This window comes from Molossus molossus, unplaced genomic scaffold, assembly GCF_014108415.1.
Source record: "Molossus molossus isolate mMolMol1 unplaced genomic scaffold, mMolMol1.p scaffold_m16_p_3, whole genome shotgun sequence".
Classification (NCBI taxonomy): domain Eukaryota; kingdom Metazoa; phylum Chordata; class Mammalia; order Chiroptera; family Molossidae; genus Molossus; species Molossus molossus.
This window is the reverse complement of record NW_023425366.1, coordinates 92,824,321-92,843,960: the sequence shown is the minus strand read 5'-3', so window position 1 is coordinate 92,843,960 and position 19,640 is coordinate 92,824,321. Positions and strand designations below refer to the sequence as shown.

At 44.7% G+C, this 19,640-nt stretch overlaps 1 protein-coding gene across 1 annotated transcript in view; it reads right to left on the bottom strand.

Moving 5' to 3' along the window:
- The window catches only part of LMNB1 (lamin B1), a 57,971-nt gene extending 53,661 nt beyond the window's left edge, over window positions 1–4,310 (bottom strand). Inside the window, exon 1 of the mRNA XM_036279490.1 lies at window positions 3,846–4,310. Coding sequence (XP_036135383.1) covers window positions 3,846–4,204 — 359 coding nt within the window. The 5' untranslated portion in view covers window positions 4,205–4,310. The remainder of the gene's footprint in view (window positions 1–3,845) is intronic.
- Window positions 4,311–19,640: the final 15,330 nt, after the last annotated feature.

The following is a 19,640-nucleotide window of genomic DNA, read 5'->3' as shown; positions in this document are numbered from 1 at the left end:
GTACCTACCCATTAGTCACTTAGCTTCTCGGTTATCAGATCAACCGCAGTACATGTTTTCATGTAACCCTTATGTACGTAATAATGGTCCCAAAACTCAAGAGTAGTGATGCTGGCAATTCAATTTGGGTACCTCAAAGAGAAGCAATTTAGTACTTCCCCTACATGAAAGGTGAAAAGTTCTCAACTTAATAAAGAAAAAAAAATCTTATTTTGAGGTTGCTAACCTCTACAATAAGAACAAACCTTTCATCTGTGGAATTGCAAAGGAAAAAGAAACCTGTGCTGTTTTTGTTTTGTTTGGTTTTTTAATATATGTTTTTATGTTGTTTTTTTTTTAGAGAGAGGAAGGGAAAGAGACAGAAATATGGATGTGAGAGATACATGGACCAGCTGCCTCCTGCACACCCCCTACTGGGGATCGAGCCCCAGATCCTGGCATGTGCCCTGACCAGGAATCAAACAGGGACCCCTCAGTCCAAGAGATGGCACTCAATGCACTGAGCTACACTGGCTGGGCAACCTGTGCTAGTTTTGATATTGAACTTCAAACGGCAAAAGTTACAGCCACAGTGTGTAATAAATTAAGATGGAAAAGCATTAAAATGTATGTGTGGAACACAGAAACCATTCTGATTGATGGCAACATGTTGTACCAGAATGCACTGAGCCTATCTGAAGACTTCAGCAAGGAATCCCTTGAAAAGAGTGACCAAATTCACATAGCTTTTATTACATTATATTGTTAGAACTGTTCTAGTGTATTAGCTATTGTTGTTAATCTTTATTGTGCTTAATTTATTAAACTTTACCATAGGTATGTATTTATAGGAAAAAACTATTTTATATATATTCACATATATATAAATTAAGCACTATCCAGTTTCAGTCATCCACTGGGATGTATCCCCATTTTATAAGGGTGGATTACTGTACATCTAATCCTAACAACAGGAATATATGTAGATTTAAGAAAACTGCCGGGCTCGTGTGGCTCAGTGGTTGAGCACTAACCCATGCACAAGGAGGCAGCCAGTTCATTTCCCAGGCACAGCACATGCCAGGGTTGTGGGCTCAAGCGTGCGGGAGGCAGCACATCGATATTTCTCTCTCATCGACGTTTCTCCCCACCCCCACCACCTTCCTCTCTCCCTAAAAGTCAATAAAAACAGATTTTAAAAAAGAAAACTATAACCCCAGGACACTACTCAACATCTCATATTTTCAGTTGTCAACCCCTCAGACAGGCCTTTCTTAACCACACTATTACTTCATCACCCTGCTTTTTATTCTCCTAGCATCTGTTATTATCCAACATTAATCACAAACATTATTTCACTGATTCTAATATATACATTCTTCCCACTTTAATCCCACTGAAACCTGAATGCATGGCACAATCCATACACAGCATTTTACAAATAGTCAGCAAGGTGGCAATCTTGTTACTGGTTGAAACACCTTCTATGGATATCTTCTAGAAAGATTTTTAAAAGTACCAGCATCAAAATGCCAGATTAGCCTGGTAGGTGTGACTCAATTGGTTGAGTATCGCCCAGGCACCAAGAGGTCAAAGGTTCTTTCCATTCCCCATCAGGGCACATGCCGGGTGTTTCAGCTCTACCCCCAGTAGGGGGCGTACAGGAGGAAGCCGATCAACGTTTGATTAATGTTTCTCTTATCTGTATTTCTCTCTCTCTCCTCTCCCTTCCTGACTCTGAAATCAATAAAAACACTTTTTAAGCCCCATATTAAATGAAATGCAATATTTATTTGCTTGCTGGGTATCTTCTCCCCTACTGCACGCTCAGAAACATAAGGGTAGTAACTTTTTTTTTTGATAATCTGTATCCTCCACTAACTTTTTTTTAAATCTTTGTATCCTACACACTGAACAGTGTCTGGCATGTAGCAAATACTTAATCAGTGCTACATTTTAACATCTCTGAAACTAGAATGGTTCCTACATAATTGGCCCTGATATTTTTTTCTTCTTAGTAGTACACTTAACAGTGGTGAGTTATACAAACAATGGCATCTAAGATTTGAAGAAATTTAGTAACAAAAACGATGGGGAAGATAGAGTAGTTTGAGTGAATGGACTCACTTCAAAACATGACCACAAATGTTGGTAAATCCATGAAACAGAAATATTAGCTTATGATTTTTTAAAAAAGATTTTATTGATTTTTAGAGAAAGAGGAAGGGAGAGAGAGAGAGGAACACCGGTGTGAGTGAAGCATCTATGGGCTGCCTCCTGCACACCCCCTACTGGGGACCAAGTGGGAAACGTGGGCATGTGCCCTGATTGGGGAATGGAACCGGTAACCCCCTTCAGTGCAAGGAAGACGCCCAACCAACTGAGCCACACAGGCCAGGGTAGCTTACGATTATTTTTTGAGTTATGGAATTAAATACTTGAAGAAATAAAAACAAAAAGAGCTAAATGTGATTGCCTCCCAGAAAAGAGGCAAGAGACTATTTTAGTTTTTCACTATAAACCAGTCTATATTTTAAGATATACTTTATTTTTATCAAATGCACATACACTTTTATGAACCGTTTTTACAAGTATTTGATAACGGGAAGTACAGAGTCACACATACAAAATCAGAGACTGAGACAGGGTCATTCACACGGATAGAGATAGAAAGACATTCAGGAGCAGAGTCAAAGTTAAAATCGATTTTCAGTTGGCAAAAGGGATGAATAGTGAATTCTAGGCTAAAATTTAGTAAATCTCTAAAGTCTGACATCAACACTAAATTGCCTGATGGTGACAATTACGCCATTTTGCTCATCGGAAAGTCAAGGTAGGATCTGCAAAGACTTGTAAGTTTACCCTTGTGCACAGGAATGAAAGTCAGAGCCCTTCAGATGGAATAATAAGCTCTCCTCGCCACAACACTGCACATTTATACAACACCCTTTCACCTGCCCTGGCCTGTCAGCACAATAACAGACGCGGGGAATGAACATGGTCTTCCCATTACCAGAAAGACCGATCATTATTATGGGGGTACAAAAGCTGGGAAAGGGAATGAGATTCACAGATGAGAGAACGGTGGCCGCGACATGCAAAAACCCAGCTTGCGAGTCCCTTGTACCGAAGCACCCAAGGGCTCAGCTTGTCTACGCAGAAAGGACATCTTTCCCGAAATCTAACGAGCTTGAAAACCCAACTGGCACTGGGCCCGCAGTAGCGCGCAGTTCAGACCCCGCCCCTCCCTCCTCACTCGAGGCAGGCGCAGAAAGATCACAAAATGTCACACGGCCAAGACTAAGCGCGCCAAGGCGGGACCCACCCCCCGGGAGACCGGGACATTTAAGGCAGGTCCCTCCCCTTCCTCCCTCCGCCGGACGCAAAACTCATTCATTCTTGAGGCCGGCGGCAAGACCTCGTTGGCGGGCCATCTCCGCACCGTACCGCACACCCACTAGACGCTTTGTCTCGCGCCGGGCCGGAACCTGGGGCGCGCATTCGAGCGCGCGCCCGGGCGCCACCTCCCAGCACCTGGGGCCCACCGGGCCTCCGCGCCGGACAACCTTTCTCTATCCCGGGGTCCTGCAGCCCTAGGCAGGCACATCGCACGGCCCTGCTGGGTATCCAAGATCAGGATATGAGCACCCAGTCCCACCACCGCTACAACTCAAGCCCCCTCCGCAACCCGTGCGCCCGCTAAGAAATACTAGATTCTTTCTCCTTCCGAGAGACGGAGACCCTACCCCTTCCGAAGGGCGTGGGCACGCAGGCCCCAGCTCTCCCTCTCCCGGGTTCTCCAGGCCGCCACGGCTGCGCCCCCAGCCCCAGGCGCGCGATAACGCGGCGGCCAAGCAAGCACTCACTTGAGGAGCAGCTGGTCGTGCTCGGCCTTGAACTTGCCCAGCTCTATCTGCAGCTTGGCGCGCTCGCGGGCAGTGTCGTCCAGCGCGCGGCGCGCATCTGCCAGCTCGGTCTCGTAGAGCGCCTTCAGGCCGGTGAGCTCTCGGCCGCGCACCTCCTCGCGCTCCGTCACCTGCAGCTGCAGCGCGCTGTTCTCGGTTTCCAGGCTGCGCACCTTGTCGATGTACACCGCCAGCCGATCGTTGAGCTCGCGCAGCTCCTCCTTTTCCTGCAGCCGCGACAGCCGCGTGGGGCTCAGCGGCGTGGCGGGACCGCCAAGGCGGCTGCCGGTCCGCGGCGGCACGGGGGTCGCTGTCGCCATGGCGGGCGGCGGGGCGATCGGCGGGGAGAGTGGAGCGGGGAGGCCGCGGGCAGCACGGGGACGCGGAGCAGGCTGAAGGGAGCGAAGCCGGGACCGAAGGCACAAACCGGCAGTCCGCGACAGTGGGAGCGGGGTTGCAGCACAAAGGGCCAAGGGGGAGGACTACGAATCAATCAGTCGTAAAATGCCCTTTGTAAGAAAACACGCGCGCGCGCACGCACACACACATACACGCACTAAGGTAAGGAAGGTACGGGGCGAGGGTGATCGGGAGGGCCGAGCAGGGTCCGCGCGCCGCCGCCGCCGCCGAGTCTCCCGCCCGCAGCACTTTGTTTCCGTTCAGGCGGGGCGGAGGGGCGGGCAGGAGGCGGGGGGCGGAGGGGGCGGGGGGCGGAGGTGGCGCGGGCCCGAGCGCAGCAGTCCCCAACATGGCGGGCGCGCGCGGGACGCCCACGTGACCGTGGCCGGCCAATGGGAAGCCGGCGGGGCGCTCCTGCGGCTCTAGGGCCGGGCTTGTAAATTCAAAATCGGGCCCCCCGGCAACCGTTCGCTCGGCGCGCAGAGCTGGGCGTGGTGCAGGGAGGGCTGTGGGCGGCGGGGAGTGGCGCCTGGGACTGCGCGACGGCTGCCCGGGGCCCAGCGCCGGCGGGTTCCTCCCCACAGCCCCTGAGCACCCCTGGAGGGGCCGGGCCGGCGGGTGGCGGGAAGGAGCCGGCTGCCCGGAGGTTTCCGGGGCGGGCCGCGCCGCCGCCCACACCCAGCGGTTCAGGGAAATTCAAATGTAAACGTCCTCACCAGCTACACGCGAAACTCGGAGACGCCTGGGTCACGGCGGGCGTCGAAACCTCCTCCCCGCCCGGCGGAGGGGCTCGGAACCCGGCCAGAGGCCCGGCTGCTGCGGGGTCCCGGTGTGGGCGCGGTGTCCCAGACGCAGACCCGCTGCGAGCCGGTCCCCAGCGCAGGCTCGTCCCTGCTCCCGGGTGCAGACCGGCAGACCCCTTCCTGTCCCGCTGAGCTGCGCGGGTCTGGAAGCTGGCAGATAAACACGCACGAACCAGAAGCCCTTAGGTTAAATCGTTTGTTACCAGTGCCATTGGGCGGGCCCTGATCCGTTTATTCCTTAACAATTTAGGGGTTTATAAAATCAAAACCACCTCACAAATGATAGGAGTTACATGTGATTGGGTAATAGCACAAGCTGTTAATTGTCATGCTTCACTAAAATCCAACGTATCAAAATCTAAATATGTGAAAATTTAAGTAAAAATGACTTTGCTTTAAAAGGGGAATCCTCTAGAGAAAAGAGAAAAAAAATTTTAAGGAAAAAAGGGGGGATTCCCCTAAAATATAATTAACAACTCGTCCTAATAGAATGGTCATGAATCCCTTGGAAAAGTTTTCATCTTTATGGCTAAAGCTTATTGGAATTGACTGTGTGCTCTGTACTGGGTTTTTCATGGGTTATCCGTCCATGCAACTTTTCCGTGGTGTGGGAACTGGATTATTTCCATCTGAAAATTCATCCGTTTTTATTTATTTATTGGGGTGACATTGATTAATAAAATTATATAGGTTTCAAGAGCCCAATTCTGTAATACATTATCTGTATATTGTATTGTGTGGTCAACCACTCCAATTCATTTTCCCCCCCTTTACCCCTTCAACCAGCCCCCACCCCTCTTTCCCTCTGGCAATCACTATACTGTTGTCTGAGGTTTTTTTCCTCTTTTGTTTTGTTTTGCTTAATCCTGTCATTGTTTTCACCCAATCGCCCAACCCCCATCCCCTCTGACATCTGTCAGTCTGTTCCATGTATCCATGACTGTTTCTATTTTGTTTGTTACTTTATTTTGTTCCTTAGATTCCAGTGAAATTGTATGGTACTTGTCTTTCTCTGACTGGCTTATTTCACTTAACATACTGTTCTCCAGGTCCATCCACACTGTTGCAAAGGGTAAGATTTCCTTCCTTTTTACAGCTGAGTAATGTTCTGTTGTGTAAATGTACCACAGCTTTTTTATCGGCTCATCTACTGCTAGGCACTTGGGCTGTTTCCAAGCCTTCACTGTTGTAAATAATGCTGCAATGAACATAGGGGTGCATATATTCTTTCGAATTAGTGTGTTGGGTTTCTTCGGATAAATTCCCGGGGGGAGGAATCACTGGATCATAATACAGTTCCATTTTTAATTTTTTGAGTTAACTCCATACTGTTTTCTCCAGTTGGCTGCTCCAGTCTGTATTCCCACCAGCAGTGCACAAGGGTTCCCTTTTCTCCACATCTTCACCAGCACTTGTTGTCTGTTAATTTATTGATGATAGCCATTCTGGCAGGTGTAAGTTGATATCTCACTGTGGTTTTAATTCAAGGTTGAGCTTCTTTTCATATATCTATTGGCCATCTGTATGTCCTCTTCAGAGAAGTGTCTATTCAGATCCTTTGTCCATTTTTAATTGGATTGGTTTGTTGTTCTTTTTAGTGTTCAGTTTTATAAGTTCTTTATAAATCTTGGATGTTAACCCCTTATGAAAATTCATCCATTTTATCTGATCACTGGAGTATACACCTGAAACTAATATAATAATGTAGGTCAATTGTAATTGAAAAATAAAAAGTGATTTAATTTCCAAAAAGAAAAAAAGAAATTTTCACCCTTACAAAAAAGTCATCGATTTTATAGATGAATTTCCTTAAGGCGGCCCAGCAAGCGACAGGACTACATTTGAACCCAGGCAGTTTCAATTGGCTCCAGAGCCTCGCCCTTAACTATAACCTAGAAGGCCACTTCACAACCTATTAGGAATACATCTGTAGGGTAATTACAGGTTAGTTACTTTAATAATGGCAGAAATGAAGGCTGGGGTGTTCTTTAAATATTAATCAAGTCACAGACATAAGAATTATTGAAGGGCACCAGACTGCCTATCATCCTCCTTGAATTTCTGGGCACTGTATGAGTAAGGATGCTCTCCTTATTAATGGTTTTGTTTCCTGCCCTGTTATCTCAAATACAGTAGACCCTTGAATAACACAAGTTTGAACTGCCTGGGTTTATTTAAATGGTTTTTTGGGTTTGGTTTTTTTGTTTTTTGGTGTTTTTTTTTCAATCATATAATAAGCCCTCCTATTCCTGAGTTTCACATTTGCAGATTCAGCCAACTGCTGATAAAAACAGTATTTCCTTTTGGGAGTTGGGAATTGGCATTTGCAAAATTCGCAAATGTGGAGGTCAGATTTAAATAATACCCGGGTTTTCACTTCCTACTGAGTAGCGTGGACATTCCTAACCCTGGCATTGTTCTAGGGTCACCTGTACCTCCTTCCCTAACCTCTTTAGAGTTAGGAGTTGAAAAGCCTCTATTTTGAAGTTGGTGTTAGGAGTTGGTAAGTAAGGATTCAGATATTATTAATAACTTTAAAGGGTCTGGAAAATTCAAATTACTGAAGAAGAAGAAATGAGGCCTAATAAAGGGGAGTGCCGGGTCCAAGTGATGGAATCAGGATTGGAATGTAAATCCATGCTCACTGAGGCCCTGTCCGCTGCACTGGTTTGGTTTTCACGCCACACTTCCTACTACCTCAGACTTTAAACAAATATTTGGAATTTTTAAAATTATTTTGCTCATTTTTGAAGTTTTAAGACCGTATGTGAAGTGATTTCAAGCATAATCTCTACTGCTCTCAACTCTATGAAGCTTCTCTTGATAAAACTCCTCAATCTCAGATTCACAGGAGACTCAGATTGTATCCTATTATCTGAAACAACAAATACTGTGCACTGGAGTCAGACAACTGACAATTTGCTATTGACAGCTGTTTCCTCATAGGAAAATGGGGGGGGGGGGGATTCCTACCCTAAAAGGTTTTTTGTTTGTTTTTTACCCTCACCCGAGGACATTTTTCCTTTTTTTTTTTTTTTTTTTTGTTCGGATAGAGTGGGAGGGAGAGAGAGGAAGAGAGAGAGAGAGAAACATCTACATGAAAGGGACACACCAAGTGGCTGCCTCCTGCACGACCCCAACCAGGGCCAGGGACAAGTCACAACCGAGGTACGTGCCCTTGACCGGAATCGAACCCGTGACTCATTGGTCCATGGGCTGACACTCTAACCACTGAGCCAAACTGGCCAGGGCCTGAAGGGGGTTTTTAAAGATAAGATAAAATATATAATGTGTTAGAAATATAGTAATCCTGTGTCCTCAATCAAAAGCAGTGGAAAATCTCCTAACCTTAGAATTAGGAGATTGTGCAAACGATTAGTCAGATACTTTTCTCAGTGCACACTTCCCTTATTCTCTCAGCTGTTCCCATGCCTAACTCTGTGGCTGCAGTAAGGCCTCTTTCTTTCCTGTTCTTTCATACTCTGTCCAGCCCTCTTTGTTTAAATGATTCTTGAAATCCCATCACTACCACTGTTTTCCCCCAAAGAATTAGAAGAGAAGTAACAAATACCATATAAGTTTGCTTCTGTATTATAAGGGCAATTGTGATTTCAAATATTCTGCCTTGTTTTCCTATAAACCTTCACTTACTTGTTCAGGCACATGTTCTGATTATTGGTTAGGCCATATACACCCCCACCAAGCCTCGGCTTGCCATGTCATTATTTCCCTCTTCAGTACTCCTCCCACAACGCACAGCTACCTTACTATATAGAGAACTTATTTGACATTTGCCCTACTTTCTGTATATCATTTGGATCTGAGACAGAAAAATACAGGGTACCTATAAGATCTAGGCACAAAGGGGCCCAGACTAGGATGGGGTACAGATGCAGAGACAGGTGAAGGAAAGACGGAGAGCTAGCAGTAAGCACTTCTGTCCTACAGGGGAGTGACGGCTTGTAGATAGCTGAGTGTACAGTACCAACGGGGGAGCTAGGGCGGCCGTACAAAAGGCAGGGGAATGTTACAGGTGGTATCTCTTCAATATATATTTGCTGAGTAAATGAAGAAATAAATGAACACATGGTCTACTAGGCCAGATTTCTAATACACTTTGCAAAGGTAATGCTTTTTCTAGTTATCATAAAGGTGTAAAAATAAATCATGTTCCAGAAGTTTGAATAACTATCCAAAATCACTTCCTACTCTGATTTTTTTTAACTTTTATTTTATTTATTTATTTATTTTATTTTATTTTTTTAATCCTCACCCGAGGACATTTTTTCATTTCTTGTCCAGCTACAGTGGGAGGGAGAGAGAGAAGAGAGGGAGAGAGAGAGAGAGAGAACATCGATGTGAAAGGGACACATCAAGTGGCCGCCACCCGCACGACCCAACCAGGGCTGGGGACAAACTGCAACCAAGGTACGTGCCCTTAGCGGGAACCAAACCCGGGTCTCTCTGGACCTCAGGCCGACGCTCTAACCGCTGAGCCCAACCAGCCAGGGCTTTTTTAAAATTATTATTAATTTTATTTACTTATTATGGTGGTACTTGCCCCTAGCGGGAACTGAACCTGGGTCTCTCTGGTCCGCAGGCCGATGCTCAACCGCTGAGCCACACTGGCCAGAGCCTGACTCTGATTTTGATTTTTGTATTTTAAAAAGTGTTTTATACCCTGGCCAGTGTGGCTCAGTTGGTTGGAGTGTGGTCTCATACACCGAAAGGTTGCTGGTTCAGTTCCCCTGTCAGGGCACATGCCCAAGTTGTGGGTTTAATACCCTGTCAGAGCACATACAGGAGGCAACTGATATTTCTCTCTCTCTCCCTCTCCCTTTCTGTGTCTCTCAAATCAATAAAAGCACGTCTTCAGGTAAAAATTTAAAACAAAAAACTTTTTAAATAAAAAGTGCTTAAGAGTTTTAAAGTTGTATTTATCATCTTCGATAGGATTATTCTCTTAGCATGGCCTCGCTAAGTTTATATACTGTTCAGAATTGTTTTCCAGGTTGCTTGTTAAAGTCTGGATATTTGGCAATAGTATAATTGGTGAAGGGTTTTGTTTTGTTTTTGTTATCTTTTGTTGGTGTAGTTATTTTAATTCAGTAGTTCATCTTCTTGATAGCTTATGCTTTAGTCAAAAAGAGAAGCCAGCCCTGGCCAGTTTTGCTCAGTGGTTAGAGCATCAGCCCTCGAACCAGAGGGTCCTGGGTTCAGTTCCTGCTAAGAGCACGTACCTCAGTTGCAGTTTGTCCCCAGCCCTGTTTGGGGTCGTGTGGGTGGCAACCAGTCGATGTGTCTCTCTCACATCAATATTTCTCTCTCTCTCTCTCTCTCTCTTTCCCTTTCTCTCCCTCCCACTCTATCTAATGATAAGTACAAAAATATCCTTAGGTGAGGAATAAAAAAAAAAAGAGAGGAGAGAAAGAGAAGCCAATTTGCACTCTTGCATTTTAGTTTTGTTATGCCAAAATATGGTCATAACACTATACAACTTTTCTTTAAAAATCTTCAAACCATTGTTAAACTAGTATTTATGCATCCAGTTTATAACTTTTTTTTAACCTTACAAAGGTAGGCCCCTTTGCCCTATATTCTGCATCTTTGCCTTTAGAGTGGTAAAAGTAACAATTAAAAGCGGTGTCAAAGTATAAAATTTGCACATAATTCAGCAGTTTCTGCTCTGATTGGACCGGACCCGCTGAGAGAGTTCAGGCCTCTCCTTCCTGTGGCCAGGCTTTAGTCAGCCTCCTTACTTACCTTGGTGCACGGTTTATCCCTACCCAGTAACACCGTAATGTATTCATTTCATTCTTAGTCTACAGAGGTGAGACTGTAATTACCTAAAATATCTTCCCCATCAGCCTTCATCTCTCATTTTGCCTGAAATTTCTCCATAAGACTTAGTCTTTTAGGTCAATCTAGAAAAGTGGACACCATTTCCAGACCCCACAGCTGAGCTCGAGAAAGCAGAGGAAAAAGGAAAACACAATATCTGCATGGTTTTGCATAGTTGATATGGTAAAAAAGAAAGGCAGTCGGGTTGAATCTGTCTCAACCATCCCATCTTTCCATCTCTACCACCCAAGCCCCAATCAAACCTCCTGTCCGAAGGAAGAAGGAGGGTTTGGAGGCAGAAGCACCGTGGGTGTCACACTTCTTTGTCCGCTCCTGGGCTGAGTTGAGGGTAGGGGTTGAAGATCCAAGAGTAGATGGTTTGTGCCTCACAACAAAGTGCCCTGTTTTCTTCCAACTGGGTGCAGCAGAGCAGACAACTAAAGAAGCCTTCTCCAGAGCCCTGGTGGATAGCAGCCTCAAAAAAAAAAAAAAAAAATTGTGAGTAGCTGAGTGGAGACAGTTTAACCTGTGATAATTAGTTTTATGTGTCAATTTAGATGGGCCATAGTGCCCAGATAGATGCTTAAACTTTTTTTTCTTTATTGATTTTGAGAGAGAGAGAGGGAAAGGGAGAGGGAGAGAGAGATAGAAACATCGATGAGAGAGAACATCAGTTGGCTGCCTCCTGCATGCCCCCTGTTGGGGATTGGGCCCACAACCTGGCCGTGTGCCCTGACTGGGAATCGAACCAGGACCTCTTGGTGCATGGGTTGATGCTCAACTACTGAGCCACACTGGCCGGGCGTGCTCAAACTTTATCTGGATGTTTCTGTAAGAATGTTTTGGATGAGATTAATATTTCAATATGCGGACTTTGAATAAAGCACAGCAGACTCCATAATATAGGTGGGTCTTATTCAATCAATTGAAGATTTGAATAGAACAAAAGACTGACCTCCCCGTGAGTGAGATAAAATTCTAACAGGAGACAACGTTCAGGCTTGAACTGCAACATCAACTTCTCCTGGGTCTCCAGCCTACCAACCTACTCTGCAGATTTTGGACTTGCCAGCCTCTGTAATCATATGAGCCAATCTCTTAAAAAAAAAAAAAACTCTTTTTCTCTCTCAACATATGTACACAACCTATTGGATCTGTTTCTCCAGAGCACCCTGACTAATATACCTTCCTATGCCCACAAGAGGCATATGGAGGGCTAAGGAAAGCCAGCAGATTTAAATGAGTGAAAGAGAGAGGGAAGTTGTAGACTGACATGGACACTTGAGACTTGGTAGAACTGTAGAAACACAGCAGAAGCATTGAGAACAGACATGACTGAGGCCACTGGAGGGGGAAACCATAATAAGTCGTGTCTAGAGAAGGCTAGCACAGAATGGACATAGAGCAAAACCAAGAAGCAGATGGCTCTCCCTACAATGGACACGAAACTCCTTGGACTTAGAATCAACCTCAGGTAGAACAGGAAGGATGAAGAATCTGAGGGCTATTAAACTTGAACGTGATTGAAATATGAACTTAAACTGGTCCATGCCATTGGGAGATTTCAATCACCAGAATGTCCTCCATCTCTTCACACTGCTTTTCTCTTCCAGTAGGTTTTATTCCAATATAGGCTCTCTCTCTCTTTCCACCAGGTGGAAAAGCTGACTTCTCCTATCTTCCCATAATATAACCAATCTCAGGAAAATTTCTGGGTCACCTGCCCAGCCCTGAACCAGTTATTGTGTCCAGGTCTAGGATGTACTTTGATTGGCCAGGCCTAAGCCAAAACCAATCCTTTGATAGGCAAGGGTGAGGGAAGGTCAGAAGTTGTGACTGTCCTCACCAACCATGTGGGATGGGATTCCCTCAAGAATGAGAAGGAGCCCTGGCCGGTTTGGCTCAGCGGTTAGAGCGTCAGCCTGCGGTCCTGAGAGACCCGGATTCGGTTCCCGCTAGGGGCGCGTACCTCGGTTGCAGTTTGTCCCCGGCCCTGGTCGGTTGTGCGGGTGGCAGCCACTCAATGTGTTCCTTTCACATCGATGTTTCTCTCTCTCTCTCTGTTCCTCTCTCTCCCTCCCACTCTACCTGAACAAAAAATGGAAAAATGTCCTCGGGTGAAGATAAAAAAAAAAAAAAAAAAAAAAGAATGAGAAGGACTTCCAGTCAAGATAGCAGCATAGGTAAACGCAGTATCACATCGTCCCACAACCACATCAAAGTTACAACTAAATTACAGAACAACCATTATTCAAAACCACCTGAAATTGAGCTGAATGGAAGTCCTACAACTACGAAATTAAAGAAGCAGCCACTTCGAGACTGGTAGGAGGGATGCAGGTGGACAGGCTGGTCCCACACCCACGTGTGGTGGATAAAAATCAGGAGGACACCTCGGCTGGGAAGGTCCTCCCTGAGGACTGAGGGGTCCCCGTCCCACACAAGGTGCCCCGCTCAGGGTTCCAGTGCCAGGAAGAGAATCCCCATCACTTCTGGCTGGAAAAACCAGCAGGAACTGAGGCTCAGGGAGGCTGAGGCAGCTGGAGCCCCAGGCAGCTCCTCTTAAAGGGACCACGCACAGAGGAATAGGACTCGCTCCCTCTAAGCTTGGAGGGAAGGCAGGTCCAGGGGCACCAGAGCCATACAGGGAAGAACTGAGCTGTTTGGCATTGGAGCAAGGGCTGGAGAGGGGGCTTTCTCTGGGACAAATGTGCTGTCAGAGGCCTTTGTTCCTTTAGTGAGCCATTCCCTGGGGTGGCAGACAGACGGCATATCTGGGATCCTGCAGCTTGGCTCACACTGGTAGCCCCACCCTGGTGATTCCCTGAGGACCCGCCCACCCAACTTTCAGGCCCACCCAAGCTGTTGCCAGTTGCTTAACCATAGGATTGGCCTGTCTTGGATCCTGCTTCAGGTTTTCCTAAATTCTTTCAAACAAGCAGCATCTGGTCTCACATAGCCCCATACCTCTCGTTAAGTAATACACAGAAACAAACACAGAGGCAGCCAAAATGAGGAGACAAAGAAACAGGTCCCAAATGAAAGAACAGAACAAAACCCCAAGAAAAGAACTAAGCGAAATGCAGATAAGCAACCTAACAGATGCTGAGTTCAAAATACTGCTTATAAGGATGCTCAATGAACTTAGTGAGGGCATCAAGAGCATTAAGAAGGACCAGTCAGAAATGAAGGATGCACAGTCAGAAACGAAGGAGGTACTAACTGAAATAAAGAATAATTTACACAGATTCAGTAGTAGAGTAGGTAAAGCCAAGAAGCAAACCATCGATTTGGAATACAAGGAAGCAAAAAACACCCAATCAGAACAGCAAAAAAAAAAGAAGAAGCCAAAAAACTGAGGAAAGTGTAAGAAGCCTCTGACAACTTCAAGCATGCCAACATTCGCAACTTGGGGTGCCAGAAGGAGAAGAGAGAGAACAAGAAATCAAAAACCTATTTGAAACAATAATGGCAGAAAACTTACCTAACTTGGTGAAGGAAACAGACATACAAGTCCAGGAAGCACAGAGAGTCCCAAACAAGATGAACCCAAAGAGGCCCACACCATGACACATCATCATCAAAATGCAAACGGTTCAATACAAAGAGAGAATCTTAAAAGCAGCAAGAGAAAAGCAGTTAGTTACCTACAAGGGAGTTCCCATAAGACTGTCAGTTGATTTCTCAAAAGAAACTTTGCAGGCCAGAAAGGAGTGGCAAGAAATATTCAGAGTGATGAAAAGCAAGAACCTACAACCAAGATTACTCTATCCTGCAAAGCTGTCATTTAGAATCGATGGCCATATAAAGACTTTCCCAGACAAGAAAAAGTTAAAGGAGTTCATCACCACCAAACCGTTATTATATGAAATGATGAAGGGTCTTTTTGAAGAAAAAGATAAAATATATGAACAAACAAAATGACAGTGAATACATATCTATCGATAATGGAATCTACAAACAAAATGAACAGGCAGAACAGAAACATTCTCATAGATACAGAGAAGATTTTGTTGGTTGCCAGATGGGAGGGGGCTTGGGGGAATGGGTGAAAAAGGTGAAGGGATTAAGAACAAATTGGTTGCTAGACTGACAAACCTCAAAGAGAAGAGGGTTAGGTGGTGGGAAGAAATAAACCAAAGAACTTATATGCATAACCAATGGACACAGACAATAGTGTGGGAAAAGGCAGGAGAGTGGTGGGTGTAGGGAGGAGGGGGTCAATGGGGGAAAAATGAGGAACATCTATAATACATTCAACAATAAAGATTAAAAAAAAGAAAGGAAAAAAACAAACAAAAAGAATGAGGAATACATCCCAAAATGTGATGAAGGGATGCTTGACAAAAACATGTGTCTACCTCATGGAAGGAGAGTAAGAGAAATCAACCTAAATAGTGTTTTTCTGGCTTGAATTCTCCAGAGATATACTTTTTTTTTTTTTAATATTAAAATAGAAACTCTTAAGGATTTAGGATACCTAAAAGCCCTATTCATGTGCTCACTCATCAGTTCATGCATTTATTTATCAAACACTGGTGGGTGACTTAACTACATGCAGAGCAAGGATAATTGAAGTTTCACAATCCCTGCTTTGAGGGGTTCAACAGTTCAGCTGTAGACAAGCAAACATGCATCTAAATAAATGCTGCCTCGTCTGGCCCAGGTGGATCAGCAGTGGGGTGTCGACCCATGCACCAAGAGGTCACCAGTTCAATTCCTGGTCAGGACACCTGCCCAGGTTGTGGGCCTGAGCCCCAGTGCGGGACATGCAGGAGACGGCCAGTTGATGTTCTCTCTCATTGACGTTTCTGTCTCTCTCTCCCTCTCACTTCCTCTCTCTCTCTAAAATCAATAAAGGAAAAAAAAAAAATTAAGTAAATGCTGCCTCAGAGTGCCAGGTACTAAAAAGGAGGCATGAACAAAGCAGCGTACACCAAGGACCAGACAGGCTCCCCGTCAGCTGGGGAAACCACTTGCAGACAGATGATCTCTGAGCTGGGCTTCAAAGAATGTCAGCCTCCAGGAACGAGCAGATGGATCGGGTGCTTTAAGGAGACCTGTAAATGGCAATCTGGAGCCCCCAGGGAGAATTAGAGAGGAACCCCACATGGAATCCTTAATGTTCTTGTGGTGTGCTTTTCACCTCAGACCACGCTGTGTAGGGCGTGCCTTAAACTAGGAATTATTAAGGTCATAAGGGAAGCCAATCTTAACTTTAGGCCTGGCCTACATGATCAAGAAAAATGGAGAGTTGAGGAAATTATCATTGAAACAAGTAAATTACTTAAGTGGAGTCATAAAATAACAGTTATGCCTTGACTAAAGCAAAACAAAAATAGAAAACCCATGAAGCAGGAAATTTTTAGTAACTCCTGTGTGCAAGGCATTGTACTGTTTGCTGTGAAATAAAGTTGTTTTAAATATGAAAAGCGGTTTGTTCTTTTAATAAATATACATGTCCAAATGAAATGGAGATCTGAATAAGTAGGTTAAACAACCATGCCATGAATGACAGAGGCTCAAAGAGTGGCATGAGCCCTGGCCGGTTTGGCTCAGCGGTTAGAACGTCAGCCTGAGGTCCAGAGAGACCCGGGTTCGGTTCCCGCTAAGGGCATGTACTTCGGTTGCGGTTTGTCCCCGGCCCTGGTTGGGTCGTGTGGGTGGCGACCACTCGATGTGTCCCTTTCACGTCGATGTTTCTCTCTCTCTCGCTCCCTCCCACTCTATCTGAACAAAATATATATAAAAAAAAAATGTCCTTGGGTGAGGATAAAAAAAAAAAAGAGTGGCATGAATGAAAAGTGTCAAAATACTGGGGCTGCTAAGATTTCACGAGTGAAGAAATCCCTTCAGGCCAGGACAACGTAAGAGGATATCATGGAAAAAGAGGAGTTGGACTGGACATCGAAGAAGGGGAAGATTTATTTCAGTAAGTGATTTGGATTACAAAAAATCAGCTTTACACACAAGTTTTTCAGGAATAAAACTATTCCATAAAATAAGATGACTTTATATTTTATGTGAAATATTTGTATTTGTGTATGTTGACTGAATATCAGAAGCTGGGCAAGAATTTGGACACTGACATGCCTGGGATATAATGCTGACAAAAATATTCTGTTAAAGTCGCTGAAAAGAGATGACATTGCAAAGTAATTAGAGACCTCTCTGATTTGCATATATATTGAGTGAAGGAGCAACTGAAATTTTCATATATTGCTGGTAGAAGTATAAAATAGTACAAGCACTTCAGAAAATTGTTGACAGTTCTTTAAAAATGAACCTACCATGGGTTAAAAATCTACCCACCCTGTAGTCTAGCAATTCTCCCCCCAAGACAAAGGAACGTTAGTTTCTACTAAAAGACTGTACAAGAAGTTTAGAGTGGCTTTATTCATAACAGCCCAAATTGGAATAAGTCCAAATGTTCACCAACAGGAGAACTATTGATAAATACGTACTACTTATCAATTAAAAAGAGTGAGCCACAGATACATTCAGCAACATGGATGAATCTCTCAGATACTATGTTGAACAATAGAGTTCCTTTTATATGAATACATATTTGGGCACAGACTATTCCATTGATCAGATTCAATACTGATTTCTAGTAATCCAGGGACCTAAATTATTTTAATAATATAACTTTCTAGCCCGGCCTGTGTGGCTCAGTGAATTGAGCGTCCTCCTGTGGACTGAGAGGCCCTGGTTCGATTCCTGGTCAGGGCACATGCCTGTGTTGTAGGTCGGATCCCCCATAGCGGGTGTGCAGGATGCAGCCAATCAATGTTTCTCTCTCACATCAATGTTTCTATCCCAATGTTTTTTAACTTTCTAAGCAACTAAAGACAAAGCACTGATTTAAATCAACAGTACAGAAGTAATTTCCAAGGGGGATTGAGATGAGGAAGAAGGGAGGAAAAGGGAGTTATCAGAATCAGGAGTAGCAAAAAAAAAAAAAGTATTGTTTTTATAAAACTAAAAGTTTAACTAAATCTTCTCGGGTAGACAGGCTTTGTTTTTTTTAATCTTCACCCGAGGACATTTTTCCATTTTTTGTTCAGATAGAGTGGGAGGGAGAGAAAGGAAGAGAGAGAGAGAAGCATCTACAACCCAACCAGGGCCGGGGACAAACTGCAACAGAGGTACGTGCCCTTAGCAGGAACCGAACCCAGGTCTCTCTGGACCGCAGGCCTACGCTCTGACCGCTAAGCCAAACTGGCCAGGGCCAGACAGGCTTTGTAAAAGCTGTGATTCTCAACTGGGTGGTGGGGGCGAGAGGGGGCGGGGGGAGACAGAAAGCTCCCTGTTCCTAAGGGGCTTTCTCAGATTTGGGGGGCCAATGAGATTTTTATGTTTATCAAAAGATCAGGGGATGATAAAATTATGAGGCACTGCTGTGGAGAACATAGAGGACATAAAGCACAAAGCCCCTGTCCCTAGTTTCACCGGGGCTCTTGAGTTACATCCAGAACCATATAGGCCTGTATTCTGTTACATCCCAGAAGTAACTAGGTCAGACAACCCGCCGTGACTGCAATGACTGCAGAAAAATTCTGTCACTCACTGTGGCATTCACTTGGAAGAATCAACTTCAAGTCAATTCAAATTGAAGTAACTTGAATCAACTTCTGCACAAGGCCTTCAGAAACCTGTTTTCATTTAAACTAAATTGGTTTCATTTCTCTAATCTTAACTTCTCAGTTTTTTCATTTACTATACACTTCCTTCAAGGGATTGAAGTTGAGGTCATCTCAAAGTGAGGGATTGAGAAGCAAGGTCTCAATTGTCATAGAGAAAAGGGAAGTCACAGGGGTGAGTCCAGCATTTTTATTTTTTAAAGTAAAGCGAATCCTGAAATGTCTACTTCACCCCAAAATAATTAAGATGCCATTCCTCCTGTGAACCCTCATAGCATTATCATCTATAGCAGTTACTTGAAACCAAGCATATTGCTTTCTGGTCTAGCATTTCGACCAATTGATAAGCCTCGAAGAAAGCAGAATTCCCCTGGGGGATACTGCAGATCAGGAGGTCCTGTCACTCTTCTGTCCATGGCATCTGTGTGGGAGTGCAGCGATATATAACAATGGGTGAGCTAAGTCCCTGGGTTTTCACCTATCTCTCAATTCTCTTAATGTGTCTACTTTATCAAATAGATACTTCTGTATACTTCCTCTGAGCAAAGAACTTAAGACGATTATTTAAAAACTTTGTAAGAATTCCATTTGGAAACTTCTTATTTTCCATTACTCTTGTCTGAAAATAAGAGTCTGGTCTCATATTTATTGTAGTGACTATCTAACTACTGATAAAATAGTACCAAATAGCAACACAGAATGCAGGGCATTCTTCTTAAATACCAAGAGCCTACTTCAACTTTCGATTTACTGTCATCTCAAAGGCTTCCAGCAAACTTGGTCATGATTGTTAATGAAAAGATTGGAGAAAATCATTCACTTGATGAAAAATGTGTATGTAAAGAACTGAGTGTGGTTGCCCTGGCCAGTTTGTCTCAGTGGTTAGAGCGTGGGCCCACAGACTGAAGGGTCTCGGGTTTGATTCCTGGTCAGGGGCACATACCTGGGTTACAGGTTTGACCCCTGGCCCGGTTGGGGTCATGCAGGAGGCAACCAGTCAATGTGTCTCTCTCACATCGATCTTTCTCTCTTTCTCTCTCTCCCTTCCTCTCTCTCTAAAAAGCAATGGG